Source organism: Sorex araneus, chromosome 6 (assembly GCF_027595985.1).
Source record: "Sorex araneus isolate mSorAra2 chromosome 6, mSorAra2.pri, whole genome shotgun sequence".
In the NCBI taxonomy this organism is placed as follows: domain Eukaryota; kingdom Metazoa; phylum Chordata; class Mammalia; order Eulipotyphla; family Soricidae; genus Sorex; species Sorex araneus.
Window position 1 is genome coordinate 114,606,657 of NC_073307.1, and position 15,050 is coordinate 114,621,706.

The 15,050-nt window shown below is 44.1% G+C and overlaps 1 protein-coding gene across 4 annotated transcripts in view; it reads left to right on the forward strand.

Annotated features, from left to right (window-relative positions):
• Nucleotides 1-14,358, forward strand: part of TEAD1 (TEA domain transcription factor 1) — a 280,154-nt gene extending 265,796 nt beyond the window's left edge. For all 4 annotated transcript variants that reach the window (XM_055142566.1, XM_055142567.1, XM_055142568.1 and 1 more), the window contains 3 exons: nucleotides 1,478-1,618; nucleotides 2,656-2,808; nucleotides 6,519-14,358. In XM_055142566.1, the coding sequence (XP_054998541.1) occupies nucleotides 1,478-1,618; nucleotides 2,656-2,808; nucleotides 6,519-6,632 (408 nt within the window). In that variant the 3' untranslated portion in view covers nucleotides 6,633-14,358. The remainder of the gene's footprint in view (nucleotides 1-1,477; nucleotides 1,619-2,655; nucleotides 2,809-6,518) is intronic.
• The last annotated feature ends 692 nt before the right edge of the window (nucleotides 14,359-15,050 follow it).

Here is a 15,050-nt window from a genome sequence, read left to right on the forward strand (position 1 = left end):
GATCCCCCAAGCCCTGCCAGGAGTCAACCCTGGATATGACCCAAAAACAAACAAAAGGTGAGGAGCAAAGAGGAGGCCCTTCAAGAGAGAGGCAAGGGCCCTGAGTGGACTTGGAAGGGACCGTTAAATGGATCTTTCTCAAATTGCCCTGCCCTGGAATTCTGCATGGGTCAGAGCCTTTTGTTCCTGTTCAAGATTCTCTTCCCCCAGGGCCCCAGCCTCCTCTGGGCAGGGCCAGGCATCATTCATTGTCTTCTCAAGCCCCAGTACCTGCCTCTCTAAAAAAGCTTCAGTCTCCATGTTCTGGGCCTGGTGGGAGCCTGGTGACAACAATGCCCAGGCTTCAGAGTGCATCTTGGTTTTATTCCTTTCCTAAACTTATTGCCATGCTCAAGGCCCCTTTCCAAACGTTCAGATGAGCCTCACACATAAAAGAACCGGCAGAGGAACCCAGGTTTGCGGAACTCAGGGCTGAGATCTCCAAGCCTACTTGGATCGGGACTGAGCCTCCTCCACCCAGATCCCCTTTTTTTCCAGTAGCTAGGCAGTCAGTCATACCCAGAAACTGCCCCCAGAGCCTTGTAATCCCATCAATGGCCAAGATCCAGAGACTATAAAACAAAGCTCCCAGAAGAGAGCTACATCTTATTGTCTAGTTCTCCCTCTCGGAGAACCCAGCAAGCTACCAAGAGTATCCTGCTCGCACAGCAGAGCCTGGCAAGCTCCCCGTTATGTATTCATATGCCAAAAACAGTAACAATGATGGGTCTCATTCCCCTGACCCTGAAAGAGCCTCCAATGAGGCACCCTTGGAAAGGATGGTAAAGAGAGGCTGCTAAAATCTCAGGGCTAGGACGAATGGAGACGTTTCTGGCGCCCACTTGAGCAAATCGATAAACAATGGGATGACAGTGATGCAGTGACAGTGAAACTTATTGCCAAGGGCTCCCTGCCCAGCTACCTCCCTGCCTCATAGGTTCTCATTAAAATATGTAGAGTAATAGTTCTCTGTGTGATTTGGCATCTTTGTAAACCATTCGCTATGAAGAATTTCCCTGTATATGGTAGTCTGTTTTTGATACACATAAAAAACTGCCTGTCAGTTACCAGTCCTGCTAGTCTTACAAATAACTCCAAAGACTAATGAATATGAGCCCAGTTCATAGGTGGCTCTTGGCACATACAAAAGTGGCCTCACAAGGCTTCTGATAATAAGCGTGTATTATTATTCTGACTCTGAATGTATAAACCATAAAATGAGATATACGGAGCACATCAACTCTAGGGGAAAGGGCCCAAATGAAAATTCTCTTTTAAAATGACCTTTGAACTTGCTTCTAGAAGAGCAGCAGCCCAGGGACTCTAACCTGCCCCTGCCGGCCTCTCACCCAGCCTGGATATCTCGCCCTGATTTTTGCTTGTTGCCAGGCTGCCTCGGATGAGCTAATAACCTGGTTCTCCATTTCCCATCCCACAGGCTGATTTAAACTGCAATATTCAAGATGATGCCGGGGCTTTTTACGGTGTGACCAGCCAGTATGAAAGTTCTGAAAATATGACCGTCACCTGTTCCACCAAAGTTTGCTCCTTTGGAAAGCAAGTAGTAGAAAAAGTAGAGGTAAGTGATCCTCTGTGTACTGGAACCTTCCTTCAGGGGCAGACTGTCTAGGCTTGGGTTTGGGCTAAGAATTTTTGTCTTGTTTTTTTTTTATTTGGGGGCCAAATAAAATTTTTTGTTTTTCTATGCTTTTTTTTTCCATTTCTCCTGCTTTTTGTTTTTCTTCTTTTATTCTCCCCATTTTCTTTTGAAGACAGGAGTAGCAGAATTTCATGGCTGCTGTGAAGTAGTGTCTCCTAAGGTAGAGAAATGTGATGGCTGCTGGCCTGTGATGTACAATTTTTCAGACTCAAGAAGGTTTTTATTTGGCTCTTTGAAGAACTGGGATTGCCCAGCTGCTCTTGCAGGTCTTCAACTAGACCATCATTTATCAGTAGTCACAGTTTTGTGGGATTTTGTTTTGTTTTTTTATCTAAATATGTCATGTTTATTTAAAACTTTCATCTTGGGGCTGGACAGATAGCACAGTGGGTAGGGTGCTGGCCTTGGGCACTGCCGACTTGGATTCGATCCCTGGCACTGCATATGGTCCACCAACCATTGCCAGGAATGATCTCTGAGCATAGCTGTATTTGGCCCCAAACCAACCAGCTATACAAACAAAACTGTCATCTCAGTTGGACCAGAAGCATAGCTCAGTAGGCTGGAGCACATGCCTTCCTGTAGGATGCCCAGGTTTGACACCAGTATGACACAGCATCATCCCCTGAGCAGTACTGAGAGTGAATACCAAGCACAGAGCAGGGAGTGTGCCTGACGAAGCATCAGGTGGACAAGAATCTGAATAAAGCTGTCATCTATCCTATTTCCTCTTGATTTTCTGGAAAAACAGAACAAAAAAAAAAACACCATGGTTTCTGAGTGTGACATTAAGTTTCAAGATGGTTTGATAGTTTTTAAAATATAATCTACATAAATAGCACAGTTGATAGACAAGTTATGTTGCAAAGTAAAATGGTTCTGCAGGAAGCAATTTATGTTTCATATGTTTTGAAGTCAGAAACATAAAATATGATCAAATCCTCTTTCTCTCCCAGACGGAGTATGCAAGGTTTGAGAATGGCCGATTTGTATACCGAATAAACCGCTCCCCAATGTGTGAATATATGATCAACTTTATCCACAAGCTCAAACATTTACCAGAGAAATATATGATGAACAGTGTTTTGGAAAACTTCACAATTTTATTGGTAACTATTTTATCTCTTTCTGATTTGGCAAACTCAGTGCTCAGACTAGTGGAAAGATTTGGAGAAGGCCTGCAAGGCTGGGACACAGCTTAGCTTGGGCCCCAGTAGCCCCAAATTCACAGTTCCTATAGGGAAAAGGGGTGAGTTCAAGACCGTGGAAATGAAGAGTGCCGTCGTGCTGGGCTCGCTCAACTTGGCAGGACTAGAATTGGGGACGAGAGCAAAAAAAAGAGATGTTCCTGGGGCCAGAGCAGAATTTCAGTGGGTAAGGAACCCTCCTTGCATTCAGCCTGTTTCAATCCCCCACAGCCCATATGGTCCCCCAAGTCCCATTAGGAGTGACCCATGAGCACAGAGCCAGGATTAAAGCCTGGAGTATAGCAGGGTATGGCCTAAAAACAAACAACAAAAAAGTAACGTTCCTAGATTCTTAATGCTGCCTGCACCTTGGGAAGGCCTGGAGAACTTGGAAGTTCTGGTAACAAGGCTGCACCCTGCATCAAGTTAGTAAGGGTAGGCCCAGGCCTTTGTGTCTCTCTAGGATCCCTAGGTAATTCCATGTTAGCTGAGTTTGTGTCTCAGCTGCAAATGGTATGCAAATCCTAGGCAAAGAACTAGTCACTAGTTTATACTTCAAACATCACCCGGACTCTTTCCAGGCCAGGTCTTCTGAGAAGCAACATGTGTTAATATGGCCAAAATACAAGCTCTCAGAAAAACTGCAAATTAGAGCAGAATGTCATGAGCGGAATGTGTGTATGGGGGAGTCGGGCGGGGAGCTTGATCTGCTTCAAGGGAAGAGTATGACAAAAATAATGGGAACAGAGGGAGGGAAGTGTGGGGGGCTCTGCAAAGCTTTCTGGCCCCTGGACAGTGCTATGTATGAGGAGGTACCACCCCCCCAACTTAATTTTAAAACAAATTTCTTGGGGAGACTTGGGAAGGCTATTGAGAACAGTATTGTCCTCAAAATATACCTATAAAATACCCAGTAATGAGTTTCATAAGGATCATAATTAGAAAATAGCATTCCTTGATTAAATGGAAGGAAAAATTCCAAAATAAAACTTGGTGGAAACAATTTTGCTAAAAATTTCAGCAAGACAATATTGTACTAAAATATTCAGCACACCCAAGTCCTGCTTCATGACTCTTTGTTACTAGGATTGAGTATTAGAATTCTTCTGTATCACTGTCACTATATCACTGTCATCCTGTTGCTCATCTATTTGCTCGAGCGGGAACCAGTAATATCTCCATTGTAAGACTTGTTGTTACTGTTTTTTGGCATATTGAATACGCCACGGGTAGCTTGCCAGGCTCTGCTGTGCGGGCGAGATACTCTCAGTAGCTTGCCGGGCTCTCCGAGAGGGATGGAAGAATCGAACCCGGGTTGGCTGCATGCAAGGCAAATGCCCTACCCACTGTGCTATCACTCTAGCCCATTCTAATTCTTAGAGCAAGAATTATTTATCTGTAATTTTTGGATCCAGTAAGATAGTGGATTCAAATCACTCACAGGAAAGATGGGAAGGGAGGGAGGGAGGGAGGGAGGGATGGAGGGAGGGAGGAATGGAGGGAGGGAGGAAGGACTTGAATTTGCAACCCAACCCCCAAATCTAGTTTGCAGTTTTTGCCCACATCAGTAGTATGCCCTACCAGTAGTTATCCACATCATAAAATCCTTGACAGTTAGCAGTAACTTTCATGAACCAGTAGATGTTAGCACCAGCCACCACTGTAAAATAATTTTAATTAGTTGAAAACCTATCAGATTCATCCACGAGGCCCTAGCTGCAGTGAATAAAATGGGAGTTGTTGGGAGTAGAGTGCTGGGAGTCCTACATCCGGGTCTGTGTTTATTTTTACAGCTCCCAGGAGGTGCTGAGACCTGTGATGTGAGCCCCAGAGAGGCTCCGGCCCCAGACACGTGGTTGGCACACAGTCAGCAGAGAGTGTTGCCTATGACTTCCATTTATTCTAGGAAGGGGGAGAATCTGAACAGAGTGCTTGATGTGCTATGTCCTAAAATTTATTTATTTTGGTTTTGGACCATATCCAGTAGTGCTCAGGACTTATTGCTGGCTCTGCACCCAGGGATCCATTTTGGCAAGCTCTGGGGACCATATGGGGTGTTGGGGATTGAATCTGGGTTGGCTGCATACTGTGCATGTCCCCCACTTGCTGTACTATCACTCCAGCCCTATGTCTCTTAAAATGAAGCAGCTCATTAAGGGAAAAGTTTGGAAAACGTGTTCTTTATAACCGTTCATTGGTGTCTTCTCCTCTAGTGATTGTGGGTTGGGTGCTGACAGGTAGGTGTCCAATAGGTGTTGCCTGTTGCTGTTTAAGAACAGGTAGAGCACCTTAGTTATCAGGTGAGCAGAAAGTACATGTGTCATCCTTGTGTTAACATTAGGTAGTTTAGGAATTAACCAAAATTTTGAGTAAATGTGTACCCTCTTCTGTCTCTTGGAAGGAAGCTTAGCTGTTTCCTAAAACAGGTTCTAATGCCATAGAGTTATTCGATATGGGACAAGCATTCTTTGCTGCAGCTGTGCATACTTAGCAGTCTATATACATTGGCTGTTGTTGTGTGCATTGTCTTTCATTGAGCAAAAACATGCATACCAAACATTACACCAGTTTAGTGGGGAATATGGTGCCTGTTCTTCAGGAACTTACTGTACACTGGAAGCCTGGGTACTCAAAATATATATATTATTCTACCTGTACTATATATAGTACAGCATGCTATGATGGGAAAGAATGAAGTAATTTGAGTCATCAAATTACTTGCCCTGACCCTCCACGCACCCACCACCACCGAGAAAGAACCACGCAGAGGGGGGAAAGCTGGGGGTCAATCAGCAATCCGTTTATTAGCTCTCACACAGGGGTTTTTATACATATATTTCAGGGGCAATCCACATGTCTCACTTTTACCTTGTTAGGCTCAATACAGATGTTAATGATTTACATTTCCAGCTCTCAGGGCCAGGTGTATTAGCTCAGGCAGATGGTAACTGTTACATCCCTCATTCTCAACCGGAGTGCCTACGTGAGTGGAGTGCTGAAGCAAGCCCCTGAGCCCCTGTAAACAGGGCTGGCTCTTTCTTTCAGGGGCACGGGATTTAGTCCAAGTCTCAGGTCAGCTACTGAGACCCCAACATTTATTTATTTATCTTTATTAATTAATTGTCAATTTATTTTGCTTTTTGGGTCACACCTGGCGATGCATAGGAGTTACTCCTGGCTCATGCACTCAGGAATTACTCCTGGCAGTGCTCAGGGGCCCATATGAGATGCTGGGGATTGAACCCAGGTCAGCCGTGTGCAAGGCAAATGCCCTATCCACTATGCTATCACTCCGCCCCGAACTTTAGAAAGTTGTATTTCTTGGAGAGAAGTCAGCTACTACCAGAAAACAACAATGACTTTCTTTTTGAGCTTACTTTTTGGGCGAAATCCTATCCGTAGGTTTTTCTACACATAGCAGCTAGGCCTCATGAGGATTCCACGTGGGTTTATAATCTTGGGTTTGTCCTGGATTGCCGAGAGTGAGACTGGACAGATCTCTCTTATCCACTTATCAGGCTTCAGACTGTCTCTCTCCAGTGAAATCATAGTCACCAGAGCGCAGGTGGAATATGCTTTCATCTATGTGGTATTCTCTTTACATATGTATATATCTCTTTATGTTTTAACAGGTGGTAACGAACAGGGATACACAAGAAACTCTTCTCTGCATGGCCTGTGTATTTGAAGTTTCAAATAGTGAACATGGAGCACAACATCATATTTACAGGCTTGTAAAGGACTGAACCTGGTTATTTATATATATAGATATCTGTATATACACACACACACACACATATGTGCACACACACACTCTCTCTCCATTATCCAAGGACTGACTGTAAACCTCACCACACAGGGGTGGGGCCCTGGCCCTGAGGTCACCCCAACTTTTCTAAATCCTATTTGAGTGAAGTCATTTTTTTTTCATGTGTTCATACTATCATTGTAGCTGTGAAGTTCCGGTACAGTTGTAAAAAGAGAAATTGAGTTGTTTCTATGTGTTCTTCAGACCTGCAGCCCACAATTCCTCGGGAAGGGGGAACCTTGAAAACTCAGTCTCTGCAGAGACCTGTTTCTAATTGTGGTAGAAAATAATGAGACAGAGCATTTGCTATGGGACATTTACAGCCTTTATACAAATGTATTTAGTTTTTTTTTTTCAACATAAAATTCTTGTTTTAAGATACAAGTAAAATTAATCTTTAAATGTAAATGTAAATTAGTACACAAACTAAGAATCTTTAGACTTACCTTTGTAACTAATTAGGGTTAAAGTTATGAAAGAATGTAATTCACTAAATTATTTTTTAAATGAAACTTTTCTTTTTGAAACCAAATGTTAAAATATAGCCTTAAGAAATGCTTGGTAGAAATATGCTAATGAGACAAATTTGTACTTTTTTTTTCCACGAGGTTAAAACTAATCTCCTAATTCATTAAACTCTTAAACAGGTATTACAAAGGAAGAAAAATTCACCCCTTATCCTTAACATATATAGTATATTTAAAAATATAAAATTGTATTGTACTAATGTCATGATTGATTATTTAATGAAAAAGAGAAGATGGCTCTTTCTGCAATAAGTAGATAAATAATGAAAATCTAAATCTACAACATTTATAGAATGTGTGTGCAGTTATATTTTATCTGGGCAACCAAATTTTTTTGAGATGAGTAAATATTCAAACCACTGAAATTTAGTGACATAAAATTAAAATTGGCATGAATACTGCACTGTGAGCTACAAAGTACAGAAAAATCCTGTGGCTGGGAGAAAATTTGATCCACCATCCAGTAAAAGGCTCATCAGTTTTAGCATCTGCTCCCTAGAAAAATGCAAGTATCCTTCCTCACCAGCCTGTGAATAGATTATTTCTGATGATCCAGTATGCATATTAGCCTGTAACTATATGTGTATGTATGGTTGGTATATACATATAATATACACATATAGTCATTCAAAGCATATTTATTGAATGTTGATTTAGTGTCACTCAGTCTGCTAGTGCTGATATGTCTGTGTATCTCAATCTGTGTCAGTAGGTGTAGATGCAGTCTCTTAAGAGCATCTACTTTCTTGACATCTCTCAATAAGTCATACTACTTTGTCTGGGCTTTAAGAGGCTCATCTGTCTAACTCTGACCTTTCAAATACACTCATCTGGGAGAAAATTCAATCTTCCCTGGAGAGATTCAACTTTCCCGCCCAAATATTACAAAGCATGTCCCAGGCAGTATGGGTTAGCTGTGGCCATATGTCCTTGGCTCTCTCCATAAGGGCTTCATTGATTGGGAAGGGGACAGGGTATGCCCCACCCCCACAAAATTTCTCCACATGATTAAGAATCAGTTAACAAAATAGAACAGGAAATACAGTTTATGAGTTGTGAGTTATATGTCGAGATTTTTTTTTCATTAAGCCAGAAAAAAGAAAACTTGATTCTGTCCCGTGCAAGAAACAAAGCCTCCCCTTCCCCTCCCTCCATCTGTTGTCTGCTGGCTTCTGGCCCATGCCTGGCCTCTCCTCCACTCATGTCACAGGAAGACCAGGAGAGAAAGGGCAACGCTCTCCCCGCTGAGCATGCTCTCGTCCCTACTCAACCAGTGGGACGGGGCTGTCTTCCCCTCAGAGGGAAGCTGTCTTTGGGTCCTGGGGTCTCCAGAGTCTTCGGGAGTTGCTCCAGTGCCCACCCAAGCCCCTGGGTTTCCTCCACTCTTCTCCTATTTATGACTTGATAAACACCCCTCTTGGGGGTGTTTCTTTTGTTCCTGTCTTCTGCATCTTTCCTCACAGGAACACCCTGCCCCCCACCCCCCAATTTCCCAGGACCAGGACTCTGTGACTGGAAGCAAATGACCTTGTGTGGCTCAAGGCACGCCACTGCAGAATTTCAGGGACAGAGATCTCTGGTTCCTGTCCCCACCCAGGAATGAGGCTCATCCATGCTGCCAGAGGGCTCTTAGGATTTATCTTGCAAAGCACAACTAGCCTAGAGAGAGAGAGAGACAGAGAGAGACAGAGAGAGCCAGGAAAGTTCTGTTGGCTGCAGAATAGGGAAGACCGGGTCTGCTGAGCTCACATACTCAGCTGGGCCTTCTGCGGCCTCCCTGCCAGCGCCCCCTCTACCCAGAAAATTAGGATTGGGGGGATATCATGAATATCCAGAGGACTTCTTTTTGTTCTTAAAACACTTCTAAGCCTTCCTCCTGCCCCCCCCCCCGATTAATTTCTTATCATCATCTTCTACATCTCCAACGAATTGAGACATTACTGGTGCTCGCTCGAGCAAATTGATGAGTAATGGGATGTCAGGTGATCAATCTTCTAAAAGTCTCTCCAGGGCAGATTTTGCTTCCCCCATCTTCACAATTGGGCCAGTCACCCAAGACTCTTGGTCTTATCTCTGTCTTCCTCAACTCAAACCCTGGCTGGGGCATTAGGACACACAGTGCCAGGCCGTCTTAGTTCTCTCACCTGTAGGTCGGGGCCTCTCCCAGTTCAGCAAAGCCTCTAGACCTCATCGGGGTCTTCCCCAGGTCCCCGAGGGTGCTCCCTCCTTCCTGGCGGCCCTCCAGGGCTGGTTTGGTGCAGGGCTGTCACTTGCTTCCCTGAATCATACCAAGATTTGGTTTCCATAGTCAGCCCCAGGACACTGACATTCTCACCTTTCTCGAATCCCTGAGTGTCCAGGTCACTCTCGAGACTACCGGGCTTCTCTGTGGCTCTGTGGACCACAAAATTCTTTGTCACGCTGGGCTGTCCTCTGCCCTGCTGTGTGTTTTACAGGCCCCCTAGATGCTGGAAACACCCTCCACCCCCCCCCCAAAAAAAAGGTCAACATGGAGCATTTTGTCACCATCCAAAATGTCCAGATGTGGCCTGTATCACATGGGGCACAGCATATCCCTCCATCGCAACACTGCCTGGCTCCTCCAGGTCACCAGGTCCCACCAGGAGCGTCTTTGCTCTCCCCATGCCACCCTGAGGAAGCGGTGCTCCTGCAAGCTTTCTTCCGGGCTGCCAGGAGCAGGCAGGGAGACTCGTGACATGTCTCTGGGGGTGTCTGTGGTTCTTCCTGTCTCTGAATCCCTACTTCACAGCATTCTCTCTTGCTCCAAGGATTCTTTCACTCAGCCCTAGGAATGCAGGGAACCCCCGGCAATTCTATTTAAAGAGTACTTCTCATTTGATCTGATCTGCACATGTTAGCTTGCCAGTTATACTTCTTATTTTTTAATCCCAGCTATTTTGTTATTTCTCCTGCATCTCACTATCACACCTCTCATCCATTCAGCATGTGTCCTCTGGCCTTCTACTTTCAAACTTACACTCAGTGTTGTTTGTAGAGTTGATGGAAGCCTCTAGAACATTGCATTGCTAGCAGGAACATTGCATCCCCAGCAGTGGAGGGAAGGGTTGGCTTCTAGCAGGGGGCAGCCAGGAGCTCCCCAGACTGGCTCAGAGAGAGAGAGAGAGAGAGAGAGAGAAAGAGAGAGAAAAAAAGAGAGCGCGCTCAGTCTCCTCCCCTTCCGGTTGACAGGCTGAGGTTCAGGGGGCAGGAGGTGATTTGTCTGAAGTCAGGGCCTGGAGGTGGGTAGCAGTCGAGTCAAGCTGAAGCTCCAGAACTCTCGCCACTTCATCCGGGGCCCCTTCCAGTCAAGGGGACTCCTTTTTGGTGCTCATACTGACACGGTCTCTGTAACTATGCGGACAGGGTCAGCTCAGAAGGGAGGGTGGTTCAGAACCCCCTTCTGCCAAAGCAATGGCATCATCGCCCGATGCCGCCACTCCCACTCGAGGGCCCGTGGAGGCGCCACAGCAGATGGGAGAGCTGATGAGCCTTTTCATGTCCTCGGAGGACAGCTCACCTGCCACAGGCTCCAAGTGATCATTGAATTTGCTCACACCCCAGCAGCAAAGTCCCACACTCAGACCAGCCAGCAAACAGCCCCGTCCCCACGACTGGGCATTCAAGTCCCCAGACGACTTCTAAACCCGAGTCGTCTTTAGGTCTCAGGACTGTCGTGGCGTCAGCAGTTCGTTTTGTACAACTGTTAAGTAATTGAAATCCTAGGAGATGACAGTTAATTTTACAAACCAGGTACACACGATTTGTATAATTTTGTCTATGCTCTGGTACACTACATCTGTCCTAACGAAGGGTGGATCCCATTCTGTGCATTGGCGTTCACCCCTGTGACGTGACGAGGCTGTGTCTGCATTGCATATTTCTTTCTGTTGATGTTTCTATGGCCAAGCCCTGCAGATGTCATTTCTGAAAAGCCTTAAATCGTTGCGATGTTACGTGTAGGGTATGCAGTGCAAAAGGCTGCCTCGGAACTGTGAGCCCTTTTCTAAGCTGGAAGCATTTCTCTTGCTACCGTTACTTTTTTAGGAAGTTTTACATTCAGAGCTGCCAAAGCGTTCCAGTAAGCAGTGCCTTAGTGATACTTAGTCGTGCCGCCTTTTCTCACTCAGTTTTCCATGTCCATTTACTAATTGGCCCAGTGTTCAAAAGAGAAGGAGCCAAAAAAAAAAAAAAGTTTTCTTTTTTGTTTAGGAAGCCCATTTTTCTCCAGTTCCTTGGGAAACTGACTATTTGGTCAGAAATCTGAAACTGAACCTGTAGTATCAGTTCTGTGACCGCACCCTGAAATGTATATACCAAAAAAAAAAAAAAAAAAAAAAAGCGGGAGGTCTTACAACTTCGTAGTTTACTATGAAAAGCAAATTGTACTTTTAATGTTGCCTTTTAAATTCTCGACCAAATACGTAGCTATTTGTGAATTTCTGCACTCTAGCATGAAAGTGCCTTTGGTTTGAGATTCCAGCTTAGAAAAGTGCTGCCATAATTAAGATAATTTGTAGAGAGACCAAAAATATTTTGAGATCACCGTAATGCCTTTGGTTTCCCGGGATGAGTAACCAACCACAGGCCTCTGTTCACAAGAGCACGACGCGGGCCCCACCTTGCTGTGATCTACACCGCCGCCACCACCCCTCACCAGGAGCACACGGCAGCAGGAGGGACCCCAGGAACTACATGTGTGTGTGTGTATGTGTGTGTGTGTTGGTGACCTCGGGGGTCCTCCAACTCGTCACCCCACCTCCAAGGGAAGGAGCCTCCACATACACACACAAGACTCGGGCCGGTGGATGCATCTGTCCTCTCCTCGCGTTCCTGTTCCATCTCTGGGAGGCTTTCCGCTCCTTCCTGTGACAGTGCGCACTTACTCTGGTTTCCAGATGCCATGAGACCGTTCTGAAAGTTGGATGCCTCAAACCGAGATGACAGTGCAGAGCAAAAATAAATAAATAAATAAAAACAACAAAAAGAGTTAGGGTCATTACAATCCAAGTGTTCTTCTTTAGGACTCTGAGTGTTGTGCATGAATGTGCTAAGAGAAACTTCCAAAGAACACCACCATTCGCAATTGGGTCTTTTCAAAGAATGGTTCAGCCCCGCAGAAGGGCTATTCTTTATAAAGTCTGTGTTGTTGGTTTTGTATCAAAACAAAATCTCTGATAGAGGTAAAGAAGAGGAGTGAAAAAGATGCAAAGGCCAAAACACCAGCCAAAACAAAGCCAGGGGGAAAAAATACATAAAACTTTTTCTTTACCATTATAGACTTTAAAATGACATCAGACAGCTTTGAAAGTTAGCCTCTGAACTCTTAATCCAGATGTCCCATCTGTCTCTTCCTGGTGTCTTTAAAATTTCCCTCTTTGGGCTCTGGAATTTCAGGAGTGATTTCTATCCACACCAAGTCATAGAAATAGCTACAAGAAAAAAAAATTAATAAAAGGAAAAGAAAATTACTTCACACATGTTCTAGTCAGCCACTTAAACCCAGCCCCTCCCTGTCAGTTCAGTCATACAACGTGAAAGAAATTAACCAATATTTGTTTTCTGCTTCTCTTTTCAACTGTTCCTGTGCTTTGTTTGGGAGTAGTTTTATCTCATGGACTCACTGCTTAGATTAAGAATGGAGGTTTTGTGTTTAAAACATATTGCATCGCAAAGAACCATTTTATTGAACTCATGCACCATTAAGATGAAGTATTTGTATTTATTGTCCCATTTCCTAAGCCCTAACTTGTTTTTATCCTCTGTGACTTTGCATTGAGTCATATGCCACACCTTGTGGCATCACTTTAGCATTTGTGACCCCTCTCATTCATCATTCACCAGGGTCCGATTTCAGTAGATTCCACCTCTCAGGTTGACTCTCGTCTGCCTTTCATCATGAAATCATTTCTCCTTCCCCTTTCTCTGAGAGAGGTGGACAGAATCCAGGCATTAAAAATTGGAAACCACTCTGATTTCTATCTCCTTCCCTCCCTCCCTCCCTCCCTCCCTCCCTCCCTCCCTCCCTCCCTTCCTTCCTTCCTTCCTTCCTTCCTTCCTTCCTTCCTTCCTTCCTTCCTTCCTTCCTTCCTTCCTTCCTTCCTTCCTTCCTTTCTTCCTTCCTTCCTTCCTTCCTGGCATTAGTGATTTTCTGTGATTGTTTCATTGTGTCAATTAGATTCTAAATGCACTTCTTAAAAGAAAAGAAAATGCATCTCCCTGTTACCTCCTTGAAAGATTCACTTCTGTGGGCCTTTTCTAATAGGGTCATGACTGCAAATGAGGAAGAAAAGTTAAAAACAAAAACAGTACGTGCCTCAAAAAAAAAAAACTACAAAAAAAAAAACCTTTGTAACATTTTAAAAAGAAACCTGAATAGCCTTTAATTCTTTAATATGCTTCGATTTTATGTACATCAGTTTTTGCCATGTGTATTTGTTCACATTCTAAATGACTTAATGGGATTCTCATGGTCTGTGTCTTTGTGTCACGTGTATGAAATGGGCTCGTGACGTAAGCGTTTCATCTGGTCAGTGGTTCCTTTGATATTGTACTGCTGCCCCGAGCGGGCTGTGGAACCTGCCTTTAGGAAGGAGGTTCCCGGGGGTAGATGGAGCTATGGGAGGGTGGGGTCAAATTTTCACACTTGTTTTCTTAACCTATTTGCAGAAACCTTCAAAAGGCATTTGGTTAAACCTCTTGGCAGTACAGTATTCTCTTGTATTTGTTAATGTCTGTGTTTAGGTACTGGTACCTTTTTGTTTAAAAAAAAGATGTTCTAAGTGTTGGCTTTAAAGTGAATTTATCTTTAGTATGATAGTTATATGAAAATTATAGGGTTTGTGTGCAGAGAATTTTTTTATAAAGTGCTTTGTAAAAAGAAAAAAAATGTATTCTAGCTTTCGCGGTACATATGTGTGATAACTTTAATATCCATGACAGTTAAGTGCAATTATTTCATCACTCTAAAAATGCTATTTTTGTGTCAGTTCCTGCAGGTGTTTTCATGTCTTTGCAAAGTGACACATTTTGATGCCTTCTTGATAAAGTGGTAGACATTTTGTAGCTTTCTAGAAACTTTGTATTCATACGGTATCAATGAAAAATAAAGAAAATGAAAGTGTGGGTCACCTCTTTTTTATTGACACAAGTGTATGTTGTTGGAAATGAAAGTGTTCTGTGTGTTGTGGGTGATTTCATGAGGGACAGAATAAAGGAGGTCACGGCCCTGGTCCTTCTAGCAGTTCCTGTGGGGCTCAGTCATTGGAGCAGTAGATGTTAAGTCTAGCAATTTCTGAAGGACATCCACAAGTCCGTTGTTCTGTCTTTCAGTCTCTCTCTCTCTCTCTCTCTCTCTCTCTCTCTCTCTCTCTCTCTCTCTTTCTTTTTTCTTTTTGGGTCATACCAGTGATGCTCAGGGGTTATTCCTGCCTCTGCACTCAGGAATTACTCCTGGTGGTGCTCGGGGACCATATGGGATGCTAGGAATCGAACCCGGGTCAGCCACATACAAGGCAAACCCCCTACCCGCTGTGCTATCACTCCAGCCCCTGCCTCCCTGTCTCTTTAATGCTTTTTTAAATGTGTCCTAAATATATGTACACACACACACACAAACACACACACACACAAACACACACACACACATTGGCCTCAGTTTTACAGATCCGCCCAGGTTTGGTCCCAGACATGCTCTGACTATCCATGAGTGAATAGTTGGTCCTTGAAAACCATAAATCAGCAGTTTTCCACAGAGCATTTATGAGCCAGGTTAAGACAGAAGGTGAGGAACAGAGGCAACTACTGCATGT